The following is a 20,393-nucleotide window of genomic DNA, read 5'->3' as shown; positions in this document are numbered from 1 at the left end:
TATAATAAGTTTTGCTGATTGTTTTTTACAGCAGTAAAATTATGTTAAAACACTTCCTGTACTCTATTATATGGCGGAGAGCACATGAAATGTCAAAACGCTGGGAATACGGTTGGAGATACAAAAAAATTGTGAGGAACAAAGTTGTAGAGAATTAAATTTTCTATAAAAAAGTCTGCGACACCATGTTTCTACCTTCTACGGTTTAGGTGTAAATTAACTTTTCGTTACTTGACCACCGGTAAAATGGAGCAAATCAGTCGCTTCAGCATATTCGAACGTCTTTAGGACCTAAACCGTTGACCCTAGAGATATGGTCTCGGGGACTTTTTTAAAGCAAATTTAATTCTCTATAACTTTCTTCCCAACATTTTTCTAGTATCTTGAACCGTTTTCGCAGCGTCTTGAAAAATACGAGACGAAGCGCAAATTTTAAATTTTAAATAATTTTTTTCTCATATTTCTTATGAAAATTTTAATCGTGAGTTTTTCTCAGTCTGTTAAGAGTACAAAGCTCAACATTTCTGCATTTTTTCCCAATTAATTAGTGAATTGGTTGGATTTAAATCAATTAAAACGGTTTGGCGCCGAGAATTAACGCTCGGCGCGCCCTCATTTTTACTCTGCCGTACTATTTTTTCGGGTTCAGAAACTCGGTTCGTCTCCTACGTTATAGTTCTCCGTAGCTTCCGTAATTTTTTTGGGCCTTACCTTTGATTGTGTCAAAAACCTTGATGTGTTTCCCGAGCGGGACGACACTTTTGGTGTTATCACTTCGTTCCAATTCGATAAGAACCGTGTTGTAGTTAACTTTGATCTTGTTAACGACTTTACATTTTAATTTGGCTTGGACAAGCGAGTCAGTGTAAGGCCTTGCCTTCTGCTTAAGTACCCCAAAATTATCCCAAACACTTCCTTGGCATTTCTTATAACACAACTCGACTTTCCCCGTCTCACACGTGACTTTAATCCGTCCCGGAAAGTGCACCTTCCCGGCAAAGACAATCTCATTATCGAAGATCGTGTTATTATAAGTTAAAAAAATACTGTGTGTGTTATCATCGCCCCGAGTCGTCGTCTCAAGCATCGGGTTCGAAAAATTCCCGGTATAAAAAATAATCGTAATGTAATCCAACTTTTGGATCCAGTCGAATCTCGGTAACAAAATTGGTTCCTTTGTGGCATTTGCGACAGTCTCATTGTTTTGTGGTGGTGGCGGTGCGTTTTTCTCGCTTTTGAACACTTCTTCCGGCTCAAATTCCGGATGTGCTTTCAATTTACCAACGTAACACTTGGTTAGAATTTGGTCGAAGTTGACCCAGGGATGCACCTCTTCGAACAATCGGGTGGCGTCTTTTCCCGCCCCCTTCATGAGCTGCTCGGGGCCCCCAGGATGGAACGGCAGGTATGCGGTGACGTTGTACACCCGCCCTCGGATGCATAGCCAGGCGTCCGTCTCCTTGTTATGCAGGGCGAGCTCGCTGGGTGTCACCTAAGAGAAATTTAATTAAGGCTTTTTTGGGGGCTGGGGGCGGTCTACCGAAAGGTTGCCGGCCTGTGAACCCACGCCGGTGAGGTCCTTGCCGGAGGAGCCCAACCGGATCCAGTCCATGAGGGAGTGGCCGGGAGCGAGCGCATATTTGTTGCGGAGGTTTCCTGAAAAAGAGGAAATTTTCAATTCAAAAAATGGCAAAAATAAGTTTTTAACTGAAAAAATGCAGAAATAACACCATATTTGGCGTAATAAGTCCGCCGATTTTTTCGCGAAAAAAAAACGCATTTAAAGTTTTCATAAATCGTTTTTTTATTGCAAGCCAAACGCCACTGTAATCGGCTAAAAACCTCTAAACAGGTTTGAAACGAAATAAATTATTTGAAAAAAAGGACACAGCATCTCAAAACAATTACAATAAAATAACAAATTAGCAGAATAACAATGATTTAGAGTTCCGAAAAATCGATTACTGTCAAACAAATCAGAAAATTATAGACGAATTAAAAAAAGCTTAAAGAAAAACTTTTTTGTCCACTGTTCATTATAAGAAGGTTCGTCCCCGTAAAAGTATTAATTATTTACAAATCATTATTTAAAGTAAATACGTATTACTGCATTGTCACCGAGCTTACGTATGTATGCAAAATTTCAGCTAGGTCGGATAATATGAACTCTTTCAAATTTGACGCACAAAATGTGAAAAAGATGGCAAGGGAAATTAAAAAATAGACAAAAAAAACGTTTAAAGCCGTCTAATTTTATCTGGATCAGCTATTTACCTCGTATTTATACAGAGTGATTTTAAAGTGACGCATAAAATTCATGTCCTTGTTTTTGTAATTTTTCATAATATGCAAAAAAAACAATCGGCGCTTACAATAATTACTGAAGTGATAAAAATTTTAACTTTAAAAACAAATAAAGTTAAAATTTTTATTATTTCTGTAATTATTTTTTTGCTGTTTTGTTTTCCATTTTGTATTATTATTTTCATTATTATTATGTTTTAGGTTTTTTCAATAGTATTCAGGACTTATGATTGAAAAATTATATTATTTTCTTATATTGTTATTATTAAATAAGACAAAAACAAAAAATAAAGCCTTTTATGTGTAATTATTAGTAATTTTTTTACCTTCTTTTACTTTATTTTCTTTGCTTACGTTTTTTTTGTCATTTATTTTGTATTTACCAGAAAAATATAAGAGTATACTTTCAAAAACAGTAACCAAAAATATAGATTGCCATTAAAAAAATTCAAAATGGCGTCATTATTCAAAAACCAGTGGCGTCACAAATTTTACCATGTTGTTAGAATGCAGCATTTACAAAAATATAATCGACCTGTTCGGGGATTTTTTTGAAAAATAACTCATAACAAATATGAATTTTATGCGTTATGTTAACCTCACCTTGTATATTACAAAACGACGATTTTAAAATTTCAAAACTTATAATGAATTTCCTCCGTTGCTTTAGAAGTCCTTGAAACTCGGAAAAGAACATAAATCATTCACAATTTTTTTTATTTTTCAAGTGTTATCTACTTAAAATTTGTGTAAATATGGTTTTTTAAATCTAAAATAACCGACAAACAACATGGGAGTGGTAAAACGTTCTAACAGTATTTCCGATAATTAAATAAATACTTAATGTTATTTTACGTAAAATCAATTTTTCAACCTTGAAAGAGCCGATTACTGCGGAATTAAAGGACCGCCGTAATCAACGTTTTCAAAATCTGTGATTTTTGAGAAAAACTTTGCCTTTATTTTTGTAAATTACGGTTTGGGCTAGATATTCGTAGAACGTTCCAAGAAATCGATTGGCGGACAAAAAAAAACAAAAAATGTAGTTGCCACTTTTGTTAAAACAGTTTGTCCAACTGAAAAAATAGAAACACCCCAATTGTTTGGTGCTTTCTCGCGCGCTGCTTCCGTTTCCTTCAATTCTCCGTTCGTTGTTTGATGTAAATATTATTCTTTCATTATCCTTTCGGATATCAAAAATTTGTAAATGCACTCCTTTAACGTTAATTTGCCCTATGCTTGTTTAGCATTTTTGTTTGTTTTTAATTCGAACCGAACGCGTTTCACTGTTGTTTAATCATTTTATTGTATTCAAACAGCATTAAGTGGATTTATGTTTGAATAACATTTTATCGAAAAAAGTAAACAGTTATTTGAATCATCATTCGCTCGCTTCCGGAATGCAATAATTAATCTCGCCTTTCTTTCAACTGCCACAATGTCAAGGTATCCATTTCGGCGATTGAAGCGGTGTCCTTTCCCCTGAAAGTAGGGTAAAGAGACGGACAATGGATCCCTTCGTCCAACTTCGATTCTCCTTGAAACACAACGCTGAATTTTCGAAAAATTTGAGATTTTCCCAATGTCGCGTCGAACGATATTGATCGTAACTTTCTCTGTTAAGAGAAAATTAAATCAACATATATAAAAGGAGAGTGCTTTCATGATCTTTTAAGTATGTACAGTATGCCTCAAAGCAAACGTGACTGGAAACTCGGAGGTGCACTACTGGTTGCAGCCAAACAAATTTAGCCAGGATATATTGCCTCATCGGCTATTCATAGCGTATGCCCGATTTTCTAGCGACATTTTTATCGAACCTAAATAAGCAGAATGGTTTATTTCAAGTTGTCTGAACTTAAATGCTCAAATTCGGTGATTAAAACCTTCCCACGCACTCCATAAATCACACCAGGGCCATAATTCGCAAGATAGCATTTACCTTGTCAATATTTTCCGCGCCCAATTTGTCTCATCATCGATTGAATCCGAAGCTTTCTATCTCGACGGTTTATAATACAGGGTGGCCCAGTTCAGCTTCCGTCTTCTTTATTATTAGTAAAGTTGGACTTTTGATATTTTGTAGACGTTAGGACGAATTTCGGGAAAATATTTTTGATTATACAGAGTGTCCCAAAAAAATATGACGTCAACATAAGATTTTTTTAATGACATGCTGTTATTTTTTTGTGCTTATTATGACACCTAAATTAAAATACAGGGCTGGACCAGCCTGTATTTCCGGTTTAAGAGCGGGATTAATTAGACTTAACGTGCGTTTCGTGGAATATTTTCAAGCCGAAGAGTTTTTTGATTCCGGCTGAGGATGCTCGAGATGTCACAAACATGAAGAATAAATTTAGATCGAAGTCTGTGAAAGAAACTTGCTCTAAAAGCTCGCTTCCGAACGTTGCTGCAGGAAATACCCCAAGACAGCCAAGGGGAAAAGTTCGGTTTTAACGTTTGATTGATATTTTTGGCAGCACTTCGACTTGAAATTGTTGGCTGTCTACCGATTATTTCATCAATAATACAGTGCGTTCAAAAAATCTTTAGATCAACCCTTGCTGTAAAATTTTGAACGTACGTTGATTTCTTACGATTACTACATACAAAAATATATATTTTTAATTATCTCAATTACGGGTAAACTATACGAAAAAGTGGAATTATTTTTATCCTTACAAATGCAAAATGATCCGGGGAATCGATTGGCGTTGAGAAAATTACCAAATTCCCAATAGTTGTTTAGTTATGAATTTTTTAAAATTTGACCAATTTTTGCTTTCATTTGCAATTTTCTCGAAAACTATTAGTCGGAGAACAATGATCTTTTTTGAAAAAGATAGATAATTCAAAGAGCTTTCCAACGATAATACACTTCGTAGGGTTATCTCCAATAGTTCCGTAGTTATTGCTCGATAAATGTTCCGGGTACCGGAAATCGCCCAAAATCGCGACAAAAATTGAAAAAATCAAACATGAAAAAATCTAACAAACAGACTTTCTTTGGACTTTTAACAACTCTAATGGTTTGTTAAGACATATAAAAATTCATAAAACTTTGCTAGAATGAGTTAAAAATTTTTTTTTTTCATTTTTATGAAGGTATTTGCCTTGACTATTATTTTTATTTTTTTATTTTCTCAATTACGGCTAAACTATTCGAAAAAGTGGAATTATTTTTATTCTTACTTATGCAAAATGATCCGGGGAATCGATTGGCGTTGAGAAAATTGCCAAATTCCCAATAGTTTTTTAGTTATGAATTTTTTAAAATTTGACCAATTTTTGCTTTCATTGGCAATTTTCTCGAAAACTATTAGTCGAAGAACAATGATCTTTTTTGAAAAAGATAGATAATTTAAAGAGCTTTCCAACGATAATACACTTCGTAGGGTTATCTCTAATAGTTCCGGAGTTATTGCTTGATAAATGTTCCGGGTACCAGAAATCGACCAAAATCGCGACAAAAATTGAAAAAATCAAACATGAAAAAATCTAACAAACAGACTTTCTTTGGACTTTTAACAACTCTAATGGTTTGTTAAGACATATAAAAATTCATAAAACTTTGCTAGAATGAAATAAAAAAATTTTTTTTCATTTTTATGAAGGTATTTGCCATGACTATTATTTTTATTTTTTTATTTTCTCAATTACGGCTAAACTATTCGAAAAAGTGGAATTATTTTTATTCTTACTTATGCAAAATGATCCGGGGAATCGATTGGCGTTGAGAAAATTGCCAAATTCCCAATAGTTTTTTAGTTATGAATTTTTTAAAATTTTACCAATTTTTGCTTTCATTTGCAATTTTCTCGAAAACTATTAGTCGGAGAACAATGATCTTTTTTGAAAAAGATAGATAATTCAAAGAGCTTTCCAACGATAATACACTTGATAGGGTTATCTCTAACAGTTCCGGAGTTATTGCTCGATAAATATTCCGGGTACCAGAAATCGACCAAAATCGCGACAAAAATTGAAAAAATCAAACATGAAAAAATCTAACAAATAGACTTTTTTTGGACTTTTAACAATTCTAATGGTTTGTTAAGACATATAAAAGTTCATAAAACTTTGCTAGAATGAGTTTAAAAATTTTTTTTTTCATTTTTATGAAGGTATTAAATGCCTTGACTATTATTTTTATTATTTTTTATTTTCTCAATTACGGCTAAACTATTCGAAAAAGTGGAATTATTTTTATACTTACTAGTGCAAAATGATCCGGGGAATCGATTGGCGTTGAGAAAATTGCCAAATTCCCAATAGTTTTTTGGTTATGAATTTTTTAAAATTTGACCAATTTTTGCTTTAGTTTGCACTTTTCTCGAAAAGAGTTGATCTAAAGACTTTTTGAACGCACCGTACTAAAAACTAATTGGCCCGAATTGATGGCAACCGAGCGCAGCCAATTACAGAAACTGAAAAGCGAGACAAAAGGACCGCAACACAAAGAGAATGTATACGTTGAACTAAAATTTATTATTGTTCTTGCACTTGATGAAAAATACACAAGTTCGTGCGCGGACCTGTAATTGAATCAATAAGCCGCTCTTCGAACCCGGTGAAATTAATTATGTGCTTTACTTAATCGGGTTCTGGGGCACAAAAAACTACATTTCGGTTCGATGGGCCAAAGTGATTATAAAATTGGCGTTTCGTCACGCATTGATAATTCATCGGGTTTAAGAGGTCACAGGTGTTTATCGATCGGTTTGTGGTCTAATTCCGGCCAATGAGCGATTTGGCAAAAATCTACTTTGTTTTCGAAAATACTTAAAGCGAGCTGTTGCCGTGATAATGCATAATCAAAGACTGGGGATAATTGGATCTGCCATTTACTTGTCTAAACGTATTATACCATGAGAGACGAATTTATTCACTAGCGTTTAATTAATTAAACGCGATTAGCTGCTTACGCTCGATTGTTTCGCAAATCGCGTGATATTAATTGATAGTAATGGCATGCGAAGTAGGCTGAAAGATCCAGAATGACACAATTTATCAGTAAAATCATTAATTTCTTGAGGAATAAAATGACAATGGGGCAAAGTACTAGTGCCTCCATTACCTTGCAAAAAATTACAATAGAAATTATTACGTATTGTTATGAACGTATTTATCACCATATAGATAACTACAAAAGTAGGTACACATTATTTTGAATTAATTTTTTTAACAGTAATTCTTTTCCTGAAATTCGTCCAAGAGTATAAACAACGTCTACAAAATATCAATGGTCTAACTTTACTAATAACTGAGTTACAGAAGGTGGGAATTGAGCAGGGCCACCCTGTATATCTTACTGTTTCCCTAATTTTTTTATTTCGTTTTATCACATATGTGAAGTAAAAAAACATTTTTTTATTTTACTGCTTATAGCGAACTTCGGAGTTCGTTATAACGAGGCTCTACTGTAAATGAAAAGGGAATGTGAATATTAGAAAATTGCGAAAACAATTTTTCTTTCCCATTCCCGAAGTCCAATCAGCCATCAATTTTCCTGTAACTAGAACGTAACAAACAGGGAAAAAAATCCACCTGCCACATGAAATAAAGATAAATGCGTCCGAAGCCCAAGAAAATTCCAGGCAAGGTAATGAAGAACCCCATCCTCTCGTCCACACATCCCCAACTTTAATAAATCCGAATCCTCACAATAGTCCAAGTTACAAAACGAACAACAATGTCAATCAGGAACATAAGACACTGGTCGATAAAAACAAGATTAATGAAGGCAGACGGAAAAATTTCACAAGACGCTCCTAAAATATTTACGATTCGTGAACCAAACATGACGAGCAAAAACATGGGAAAAATTAGAGCGAGTTTTTAATTTATTGAAAATCCTTGCCACGAGATGATCGAACGGCCCGGATATTATGACCCCGGATTCTCGCACAAAGGGCCACGAAATGCGTGCGTACAAAGGAGGCTTTGAGCGTCGAAAAACGTCTTAGTTCCGAGTTAAACGAACGTTTATCTGAATTTTTTAGCCCTAATCGCTGGAATATGGCCGATGTCGGGCGTTAATGACGGTTGGAAATCGCACAATTGGTGTAATTAATTCAAAGCATCCGGGCCTTTGCCCATTTCCGACTCCGGACGAGTTAATTAGTTTCGTTAGGGACTGGCGCCCAGAAGCTCACTAACTCTACATAGAGGGAAGCTTTCAGAAAAAAAACTGATTTTATTGAGACAAGGCTAATCTAAATATAGGGGTTTTGGGCGCAAAGTCGATATTCTCCAGTCAATTATTTGAAAGGCATCCCGATTTATAAATTCCTCAAATTACAGTCTCGGCTCATTCGGGGTTAAATTTTTTTTCATTTGTTTTATTTTGCCATTATGCAAACGTTCCGTTTCATCAACTCGCTGAAAATAATAAATATGCTTCAGTTTCGGCTCATAAACATCGAGCGAAATGCACCACAAAACAATGTTTATTTCCCAATTTACCAATAGATTTTTAGAATTTTTAGTATTTTACCTATTTTTGCTTTTATCTGCAATTTTCTCGAAAATTATTAGTCGGAGAACAATATCTTTTTTTGAAAAAAATAGATAATTTAAAGAGCTTTCCAACGATAATACACTTCATGGGGTTATCTCTAATAGTTCCGGAGCTATTGCTCGAGAAATGTTCCGGGTACCCAAAATCGACAAAAACTGCGACGAAAATTGAAAACATCAAACATCAAAAAATTTAACATATGGACTTTTTGTGGACTTTTAACAACTTTAGTGGGTTGTTAAGACATATAGGAGTCCATAAAAATTTGCTGGAGTGAGTTTAAAAAAATTTTTTTTTTCATCTCTTTGAAGGTAAGTAGTGTTTACTCAGAAAATTTGAGCAAAAAAAATGAAAATTTTAAATTGCGTGAAAAATGAGTATAATAAAGAAAAAAAGCCGCTGAATCCAATAGAACAAACCGCACTGCTCTACGACTTTTAGTATTCGAGTTATGAATTTTTTTAATGAATAAAATTTTTCACTATGACAAATGGCTACCCTAAATTTAGGCAAAAAATTTTAAATTTTTAATTCTTGTGAAAAATTGACATAATATGTAAAATGAGCCGTAGAATTCAATCGAACAAACCGCAATGCTCTACGACTTTTAGTTTTTTTTTTATGAATTTTTTTAGTGAAAAACTTTGATCGCCTCTGTAGCCGGAACCGATGCCCGAAGCGGCTCCGGGTTTGGTCGAAAAAATAGATAAAATTATGCGCTATCAGATGGTTTTTTGTTCGTTGCTCTAAGTCTTACAGTTTCCGAGAAAAACGCAAAAAAAGGTTTCCATTTTCACTTTTTTTCAATTTTCAATCGCCAATTACGACGAAACTATTAAAGATATCGAGAAACGAAAAAATGGGGGATAACCGGAATAAAAAACTCTACAAAATGGCATAGGACTCAAGGCGATATCTCGCAAAAAATTTTTCAATTTTCGAACGCCGATTACAGCCAAACTAAAAGAGCTAGAAGAAAACGGTTTGTTCGATCGTAAAGAGCACATCAAAATCTATAAGATAGAATAGGTTTCATTTTACTTTGAGACACTTTAAAAATTGACCGATTTTAAGGGGGGGGTGTTAACTTTTTTTTTATTTTTTTTATTTTCTCATTTACGGCTAAACTATCCTAAAAAGTGGAACTGTTTTGATCCATACCTATGCAAAATGATCCGGGGAATCGATTGGCATCGAAAAAATTGCCAAATTCCCAATAGTTTTTTAGTTATGAATTTTTTAAAATTTTACCAATTTTTGCATTTAGCAGCAATTTGCTCGAAAACTATTAGTCGGAGAACAATAATCTTTTTTGAAAAAAATAGATAATTTAAAGAGCTTTCCAACGATAATACACTTCATGGGGTTATCTCTAATAGTTCCGGAGCTATTGCTCGAGAAATGTTCCGGGTACCCAAAACCGACAAAAACTGCGACGAAAATTGAAAAAATCAAACATCAAAAAATCGAACATTTGGACTTTTTGTGGAGTTTTAACAACTTTAGTGAGTTGTTAAGACAAGTAGAAATCCATAAAAATTTGCTGGAGTGAATAAAAAAAATTTTTTTTTCATCTATTTGAAGGTAAGTGTATTTTACTCAGGAAATTTGAGCAAAAAAATTGAAAATTTTAAATCTCATGAAAAGTTAGTATAATACAGAAAATGAACCGCTGAATCCAACGGAACAAACCGCATTGCTCTTTGACTTTTAGTTTTTGAGTTACGAATTTTTTTGTTGAATTAAATTTCCCACTATGAAAAAATGGCTGAGTTTCAGCTCATAAACGTCGAGTGAAATGCACCACAAACCTGGACTGTTCATTTGCTTTGCATGAAAGCCCCTGTATTAAACCAAAACGTACATTTGTTGCGTTTGACAAACCAAACTTTTGCATAGCGAAAAAACCGCAACCCTCTCCGATGCAAATATTTTGCCTGAAAGCAGCGACCGGAAAACCTAGACGTGCATTCGTAATTTAAAAATATCGCGACACGTTTCAACCAGCAGAACTCGTTCGACCGAAAAAACATTAAAATTATATCAAGTCTTCAAATTGCAATTGAGGCGAGATTAGCTTCCGTAATACCAATAAAAAATTCCAAATTGTGGGTTTTAAAAGCCCCCACGGCCCGATAAAGAAAAACCAAATTTCTTGCTTGCTACATTTTTGTTCGCGTCCCTTGGGCCCTTTTCAACAAAACTGCAGGTTTTGACACTTCGTCCCTTGCGAAGAATAAATCCCAAGTCCAAATCCGGCGTAATTATCGGGTGATTAAACTCTGATTAAAAAAACGTTCAGCATTTCGGTTAAATTAAACCGAAAATAATTAATCTAGCGTTCCACAAAGATCGATGTTTGAACGTAACGAAAATTTAATGAGTGCCATTGTCTTGGCGACTTCTATGGGCGCAATTACTGTAATTACACGACGAATGAAACAATAACTGCTGTTAAGTTGGATGAATCACTAATCGCATGTGTTTATAATTATAAATATTAATTGGTAAGTGCTTACGAGACAAAGGAAATGAAAAGTACTTATGTTTTTTCCAGCTTGATTTTGCGGTTGTATAGTGGATGTTGTGCTGCTGTTACTCCAATTAATATTAAACTAACTGCTAAGGGCTTGGTGCAGGAGTTTAATACATTAGTTTTAATTAGGCAACTATGGAGTTTCACACAGGGTCTTGCTTCACTCAGCCACGAATGAAACAACAATATTTTGTCAAACAACAAACAATAACTCGGAAAGTAAACAGAAATTAATCTGGGAGTTGGGATAACAACTCTTTTTACAAATTAAACGAATTATTTATTGCTTGCGGTTAAAGTAACTCGCCTTCGGCGTGTTTACGATTAAATTGAATTCATTTCCACATTTCGAGAAGTCATGAAATGTACAAAGTTCATTAGTTTTGGAATTATATAACTCTTTGACCCGTTGTCCATTTCGCTCCGAGTTGTGTGAAAGCCATAAAATGCAAATAAGGGATAAACCCTCCAAGGTGCAGAATAAAGCCAATATATGCCGACGAATTCAAGTTGGAAAAATTGTAATTTTTACTTACGAAGCATCAAAAACGAATTTCCATATTTAGAATCAATCAAAAGATCAAAAAAATTCGAGAATTAATGGCGTCGATTTATTCAGACATGGTTTTTAAAGAAAATCGGTCAAAAATATTATGAAAACGATAAATTATAATTTCAAAAATCTAGTCCATATTATTTGAAATTTATATGATTACTGAAATTTTTGATGAAATTATCCAAAATAAGTACTTGGAAATGATGCAATTATTTTGTAACTACAATAAAACCTCTCCACAACGGACACCGATGGGGAAACTTTAATTGTCCGTTGTGGAGAAGTGTCCGCTAATGGGAAATGGAAATTTTAGGTTTAGTTACGTCCCTACAAAAATGTCCGTTGTAAAGAGTGTCCGTTAAGGGAGGTCTCACTGTACTAAAACTAAGTTGGAATTACAGAAATTACTTTTGAAATTATTGAAATTTCGACGTATTTTTACGAATTTTTCAAGTCTAATATTCAGTTTAAAAAATAAGTTCCATCCAAAAACTGTATAGAAAAAATGATCAAAATTTCTCTAAAGTTAAGAATTTTTAATTAAAAAATCATCAATCGAAGAGCTTTGAATTATTTGAAATTGTTCAAATTATCTTTGGAATTTATAAGATTACTAGAATTTTTCAGCATTTTTTTGTGGAATTATCCAAAATTACTTGAAACTAACCACCATACTGAAGTGATTATATTATAATTACGAAATTTACGAACAAAAATTAATTTAAAATTACTATAATTCGATTGACTTTTTTCGGAATAATTAGTAATTCGGTTGAATTTTTTAAGAATTTATCAAGTTAACGGCTCCTCAGTTTAAATTTTGTAAAACTCAGTTTAAAAAATCGGTATACAGAGATTTCTTCTAAAAACTATACAGAAAAAAATGGTCAAATTGTTGCAAAATTGCGAATTTTTAAAGCAAAAATTTGTTTAGAAAAAATTTTTGGTTTTTAATAAAAAATTCCCATTTTTTTCCAAATTCTCAATGAAACGCAAAATGTTCAAAACAATTTTTTTTTAAATTGATCTCCATTAAGCAAGTTTCGAATCGAGGAGCTTGGAATTGTTTAGAATTGCTAAAATTATCTTCGGAATTTATAAGATTACGAGAATTTTTCGGAAATTATTACTGCAAATTTTTGTGGAATTACCCAAAATTACTTGGAAATGCCCAAAATATTAATGCAATTATTTTGTAATCACGAAAATTAAGTTGAAATTTCAAAATCTGAAATCGTAATTCAATGGATTTTTTTTTCAGATATTTCTTCTAAAAATAACAGAAAAAAATGGGCAAAATTACTGTAAAATTAGTAAATATTTGTTTAGACAAAAGTCTTAGTTTTTAATAAAACATTCTCATTTTCGAACGTTTGTGTGGAATTACTGTTAAAAAACTGGATAATAAAAGTCAATTTAAATGATTTGAAAGAACGTTAATAAAAATTGCTACTTCAAACTCACGTAACAATAATTTGGAAACGAACTCATTTTATTAAACCGTACAACATATTCAAACGGTAAATGAGATTGAAATCTGAATGAAAACCCACTTTGACGCAATAAATATGCATGCTGTGCTAAATATTTATTAATTTGTCCAATCACGATTTTAATTTTCCCCCTCAAGAGACAGCTTAATCTCCTTCCCCAAATTTCCCAACAACTTAATTTCCGCATATCAAAATATTTATTTATTCCCAAGCCACGTGTCCGCATCGCCTCAAACTTTCCAACTTTTCTTTGCCAATTTTATAACCTGTTTCGAGGTCTTCTTCCTGATCAGCGTCGCCCCCTTGTTCGGAGATGGGGGTCTTGGTGGTGGCGGCGTCAGCGTCGTCATTCTGACTCCTGGTGCAGCAGCAAAAGCAGCAAAATCTCGCCATGCGAACCCACAGCACTCATCTAAGGTGGCCGCGTAATCGATAAGGCATAAAGACGAAGGATGAGCAAGGACGATCCGGACGCGGCGCCCGCCAAAGGCCGACTGACGGGGATGTGCCGCAAGCGCGATTTTATAAACGGGCGAAGCGGCGTCGAGACGCCGGACGTCGAACACCACGACCAACGAGCAAAAGGGATGGGAAGGGTTTTCACGAAATTATCTTCCAAAAATATGGGCAAAAACGTTAATAAAAGAACTCAAAATGGCTATGAAAAAGAAACTTGAAACTATAATTCAAAATTCAAAAAAAAACAATCATTATTAAGCGATAAAATAAAAATTAAAAAAAATGTTTACAGAGATTTTTTCCGAGAAAAACGCGAAAAAGTTGCCATGTTCACTTTTTATGAAGGTATTTGCCTTGCCATTAAAATTCTATTTTAATTTTTTTTATTTGCTCAATTGCGGCTAAATTATTCAAAAAAGTGGAATTATTTTCATCCCCACCTATGCAAAATGATCCAGGGAATCGATTAGCGTTGAGAAAATTGCCAAATTCCCAATAGTTTTTTAGTTATGAATTTTTTAAAATTTTACCAATTTTTGCATTTAGCAGCAATTTGCTCGAAAACTATTAGTCGGAGAAGAATAATCTTTTTTGAAAAAAAAAAGATAATACAAAGAGCTTTCCAACGATAATACACTTCATGGGGTTATCTCTAATAGTTCCGGAGCTATTGCTCGAGAAATGTTCCGGGTACCCAAAACCGACAAAAACTGCGACGAAATTTGAAAAAATCAAACATCAAAAAATCGAACATTTGGACCTTTTGTGGACTTTTAACAACTTTTGTGGGTTGCTAAGACATGTAGAAGTCCATAAAAATTTGCTGGAGTTAGTTTAAAAAAAATATTTTTTTCACCTCTTTGAAGGAGTGTTTTTTACTCAGGAGATTTGAGCAAAAAAATTGAAAATTTTAAATCTCATGAAAAGTTGGTATAATACAGAAAATGAACCGCTGAATCCAATGGAACAAACCGCATTGCTCTACGACTTTTAGTTTTCGAGTTATGAATTTTTTTAATGAATAAAATTTTTCACTATGACAAATGGCTACCCTAAATTTAAGCAAAAACTTTTAAATTTTTAATTCTTGTAAAAAATTGATATAATACGTAAAATGAGCCGTAGAATTCAATCGAACAAACCGCAATGCTCTACGACTTTTAGTTTTTTTTTTATGAATTTTTTTAGTGAAAAACTTTGATCGCCTCTGTAGCCGGAACCGTTGCCCGGAGCGGCTCCGGGTTTGGTCGAAAAAATAGATAAAATTAAGCGCTATCAGATGGTTTTTTGTTCGTTGCTCTAAGTCTTACAGTTTCCGAGAAAAACCCAAAAAAAGGTTTCCATTTTCACTTTTTTTCAATTTTCAATCGCCAATTACGGCGAAACTATTAAAGATATCGAGAAACGGAAAAATGGAGGATAACCGGAATAAAAAACTCTACAAAATGGCATAGGACTTAAGGCGATATCTCGCAAAAAATTTTTCAATTTTCAAACGCCGATTACGGCCAAACTAAAAGAGCTAGAAGAAAACGGTTTGTTCGATCGTAAAGAGCACACCAAAATCTATAAGATAGAATAGGTTTCATTTGATTTTGAGACACTTTAAAAATTGACCGATTTTAAGGGGGGGGGGGTGTTAACTATTTTTAATTTTTTTTATTTTCTCATTTACGGCTAAACTATTGTAAAAAGTGGAACTGTTTTGATCCATACCCATGCAAAATGATCCGGGGAATCGATTGGCATCGAGAAAATTGCCAAATTCCCAATAGTTTTTTAGTTATGAATTTTTTAAAATTTTACCAATTTTTGCATTTAGCAGCAATTTGCTCGAAAATGATTGGTCGGAGAAGAATAATCTTTTTTGAAAAAAATAGATAATTTAAAGAGCTTTCCAACGATAATACACTTCATGGGGTTATCTCTAATAGTTCCGGAGCTATTGCTCGAGAAATGTTCCGGGTACCCAAAACCGACAAAAACTGCACCCAATGTAATCATAAAAGTTGAGCGGTTTTGACACGACATTATTTGCCTGAAAATAAATTGTTGCAGCAAACAGTGAGACAATTTGCCCAAACTGTCAGCAACTTTAATTATTCTCGACGAGATTAATGAAACGCGCTGTAATCCAAAATCAAAGTTGAGCGCAAAGTTGGGCAAATCTTTTAATACACCACCAAAGCTTAAAGTCTCGCAAAAAATTATTAATGCCGTGCGCCTTCTTCGGAAATATTTCTAGTGCATCGATGGTAATGAGGCGCAAGGACTCAATTTGCGGCCGCCTACGAAAGCATTAAATCCGAACGTGACGAACAAAGCGAACTTCTGCTATGAATTTTCAAGAGGTTTGAAAATTCCGATTGGGAGCGATCGATTTTCGGTCCATTTTTCTAATTACTTTCTGTTTGAATTCAGCGGCAAATGTTTACTCGCACGGTACTTGATCAATTTCTCTTATCAAACGTACTCTTATCACCAAGCGAACAATGTCTCGTCTTGACATTCGGCTTGATTTATTTAATCGAGTCGCGCTAATTGGCCTAATTCTCTAATTAAGTTAGCGATAATTCGGTTAAAATATTCGCAATAATAAGGCACAGAAAGCGGAAAATCCGAGTATTGACTACAATTGCTCACAAGTGATTTTTTTGTAACGAGAGTAATCCAATTTATGAAAATTTAACCGTGTCAGGTGAAAAGTCATCAATCACTCGACTCAATTACCGCGTGAGGTGTAACACAGACGTAAGAGCGATTTTTGCCGTCATTCTGGATAAAAATTAATGCCCTCCACCCTCATCGACAAGAAGGGCGATAAAATTGGCGATTACACGAGTACTCGTCGTGCACCATTAATTTTCATTGCGATATTTCATCGGATTTTCCCGAGGCAAAAATTTCGAAAAACCGACTAAAACAAACACAATGAGACTTTTCCATCGAAGAATTAATTAACAACTCCCGAAGAAAAACAAACGATTGAATTATAGGCCCAATTATTTGCCGAAATTTCAGGTGTTTGTAAATCACGCTTGATTTATCACACGTTTGCCGCTTTGTTTGCCCAAAAAATGATTTACAAGCGCGTTATAAATTCCCTCTCCAAATATAGTTTCGCAATGCTAATTTGGTAATTACACAATCGTCAACCAACATTTGACTTGTGCGACAAATGACTAATTAAACTTTGGATCCGCGTAATGAAGAATTCACAAAACGCGGAAATTTGCTCCTAATTCAGAACTTGTGATAACTGTAATTTTGAAAATTATACCAAGGATTAGTCGTCAGTTGATATTTTTTATTGATTGAGCAATTAATTAGTGACGTTCACATCCTGTCTATTATTTTGAACGGCTTGGCTGTTTATCCTTGCACTTCCTTTCGCAGACGATATTTCCGCCGAATAAAACCGGCTATCTTTTTGCCCGCTGCAGTGAGTTAATATTGATAGGAGCAGAACTAATTTTACAGTTTCATCCTTATTCAGTTGAAGTATCCTTCGGATAAATTAACATGACGAAACTTTTTCAGCGCAAACTTTGTAATTACATTTTTCGTTCCTCGTAAATCGAATATTACCTTACCCCGGGCTCTGCACTTTGTAATAACACGCTTCGGACGACGAATTTAACACTTTTTCCGCTAGAAAAGTGTCAAAAGCCCCAATTGTTAATTTCATTAAGTTTGAACAGCGACGTTTATTGTTTTCAGTTTGATTGTGAGTGACGTTGTGATTAAAAAAGATCGCTTCTAATTCCAACGCTAAAACGTCGGTTTTATTGATTCACAAAAAGTCGTGGGAATCGAGCGATGTTTCATTGAAAATTACCAGTTTTTGAACAGGAAATTGAGTCCGGGTAAATGAATTTCCGGAATTTGACCGGTTTTCATGAATTTCCGGAAATTCAATCATTAGTCGGCGGTTTGGGTGGGTGTTTCGCGCTTTTGCTACACACTTTTATTATTGAAAAATAATAAGCAATGTCTTATTAGAAAATGAAAATCTTACTAAAAAACTTAAACAAAATACAGTTTTAAATAAAAATTCGTCCCTCGTTTGTGAAATAAACCGCCTGATAAATATTTATTTGGCAATAATTGGCGAAACCGCTTCAGGCATAAATCTAGCCTTAAGCCGTCATCTCCTTTTGTTATCTCGCAAGATAGCGCTGTTTGGCCGCGAGCCAAGTCGGTATTGCAGATTCCTAACTAATACCAGTACAACAGAACCCAAATATTTTTCAATTTTGAACCACAAACACCGACTTTACGATCCGCTATTTCCATACAGTTAACTTTATAGCCCCGTACAAACCGTAAAAGTATGAAAATAAACCCATCAGAACCTAGAACCGAAAGAGGTTAATAGTAACAGTTCGTTCATGCACTTTATGACTGAATTATTACCATAAACAACGAAATTAATTCTAGTACGACTCCCATTATTGGAAGTAGCTCCAAAAAGCTAAATTAAATTAAATCGCTAAGTGGGTACGCGTTTAATCCGGAATTTTATCGCTCGTTACGGGTTTTTAGTGTCGCCATCAAAAACCCGGGCGATTTTTTACACCCCGCTGTGTTATTTCAAACAAGATTAAAACGCCCCTTCAAGAATCTCGACAATAATCTAATTTCGCGAGCGTCTTCTCCGGAAATCACTTTATTGTTAGCGCGTAGAGAAATTAATCCGGAAAGTGGTCACGTTTTTATCCCGGAGTAAACACCTGTGACAACATAAACAGGCCGTTTGACGCCATTGTCCAGGCCGGAAAAGGCGATATTAACCAATTATACCGTTGTTAAGCAATAAACGTGGTCAAGTGAATTTTTAAAATTTTTATTTCGACTTGAGACGTTAGTGCCTCCTGGCTCATTAATTTCGTGTTGTCGGGATGTTAAGTAGCGAGCTGAATATGAAAGTAAACACAGATCCGGAGTCAACAACGTAATGACTTCCACGAACGTGTAATTACAGTGGGGGTGAAGGGTGGGTGTCTTTAACGTGTCAGAGGCGTTTTTATGGAGCTTTTTAGTTCAATATTGGCGGATAGACTTGAAGAGATATTTAATTAGTTTGCTTGACCTCAAAGGAATAATTTACCCGAGTTAAGTACAGTAAGAGGCTTTGAAATGAGATTAGAAGGATTCGCAACATGGAAATAAAACAAAAAGCGATTTCCTTGCAACTAGCACCGAACTTAATAAGGCCATGGCGAAAAATAAGCTAACAAAACAACAATAAAATAAGAAAAAAATTATTGAAAAAGATGAAAAAATCCAGGAAGATGAAAAAGTTGATACACAACGAAACACGAGACGTAAAAATAAGAAAAAAAGTTAAAAGACGTAAAGTCAGAAAAAATTAAAGAAATCAAGAAGAATTATTAAAAAATTAAAAATGACGGTACAAAAAGTGAAAAAAGAAACTTAACCTTGTAACCACACAAAGAAATGAATAATGAATGTGCGATTAAAATTCAAAGGATTATGGTTGAAAAAAAAACTATCTGTGTAATTCGTTGTTTATTTATTTCTGTTATAATGGAAATACACAATGTTTACACACGCAAAACAGTGAAATAAAGATAAGAGAGAAAACAACGCTTATTCTGATACAATACACACAATTCATATTTTGAATTCATTTCAAATTGTGAATTTATGTTGTCCGCCAGCTGTGAATAAATCGATACATTTAAACGTTCACAAGAGCACAGCCAAATGTGTTTATGTCTACACATAAAGCAATTTCAATTTCGTTTGTGCAAAATCGTATTTCATATCAATTTTCCTTTGTTACACGTATTTCCAATAAACTCGTATCACACATGCACTTGTATTATTTCACATAAAACACAAACCCTTCCGTGACTTTCGTGTGCACTTGGAGATAAAATAAGTCCGCAAACACTGAAAGCAGTTAAAGTGCCTTTGAAATGTTGAAACAGTATTTCGTGCAAAATCACCTTTCAATCTATGTACAGAAGCAAAAATACACAAAGAAGCCCTCGAGAGTGAATATTTTAAAAGCTTCGCCTTTTATTAAATACAAAACAAAGCGCGGCTAATCCTCGTAAGCAACTTTACAAGAGCTTTAGCTTTTCGATACCACCGAGGCGAAGTTGCGTCAACACATTAAGCCTTATTAGGGAAGTTTCCCGATTGTTGTTATCGCAAAAGGCAAACTGCCGGCTGGGATCACAATTTCTGTTGTACTATTTTGCAAACTTAAATTAAAAAATAATTGGGGGCGCCCGCCTTTGATCTCAAAGCCATTAAGATCCCCTTTTCACACTTCCCTTGTCTCAAAAGCGCGTAAATCGTTCTATTTCGAGCGTAACAATTTTTCCAACCCAGCCACAAAATAATCAAATTTACCTGTTGCCGATCCCCCGGTGCTGACGGAGGCGACGCCTGCTGCCAGCTTGCCAACATCGCGCAAAACGGGGGGCACCGGTCTTTGAGACTCCACACTTTTCGAACTGCCGGGCTTCGAACTCATGGAGCCCGCAA

General features: G+C 34.5%; 1 protein-coding gene across 2 annotated transcripts in view; it reads right to left on the bottom strand.

Moving 5' to 3' along the window:
• The window catches only part of LOC656620 (uncharacterized protein), a 27,070-nt gene extending 6,677 nt beyond the window's left edge, over nucleotides 1-20,393 (bottom strand). The window contains exons 1-3 of one of the 2 annotated variants that reach the window (XM_064357236.1): nucleotides 20,259-20,393; nucleotides 1,541-1,656; nucleotides 712-1,492 (exon numbers count right to left, since the gene is read on the bottom strand). In XM_064357236.1, coding sequence (XP_064213306.1) covers nucleotides 712-1,492; nucleotides 1,541-1,656; nucleotides 20,259-20,382 — 1,021 coding nt within the window. In that variant the 5' untranslated portion in view covers nucleotides 20,383-20,393. Of the gene's footprint in view, nucleotides 1-711; nucleotides 1,493-1,540; nucleotides 1,657-13,678; nucleotides 13,916-20,258 lie in introns of those variants that run through there. The other variant, XM_064357235.1, reaches the window with a different exon arrangement.

Source organism: Tribolium castaneum, chromosome 6, assembly GCF_031307605.1.
Source record: "Tribolium castaneum strain GA2 chromosome 6, icTriCast1.1, whole genome shotgun sequence".
Classification (NCBI taxonomy): domain Eukaryota; kingdom Metazoa; phylum Arthropoda; class Insecta; order Coleoptera; family Tenebrionidae; genus Tribolium; species Tribolium castaneum.
The sequence above is the reverse complement of the archived record's forward strand: the minus strand, read 5'-3'. Positions and strand labels throughout refer to the sequence as shown.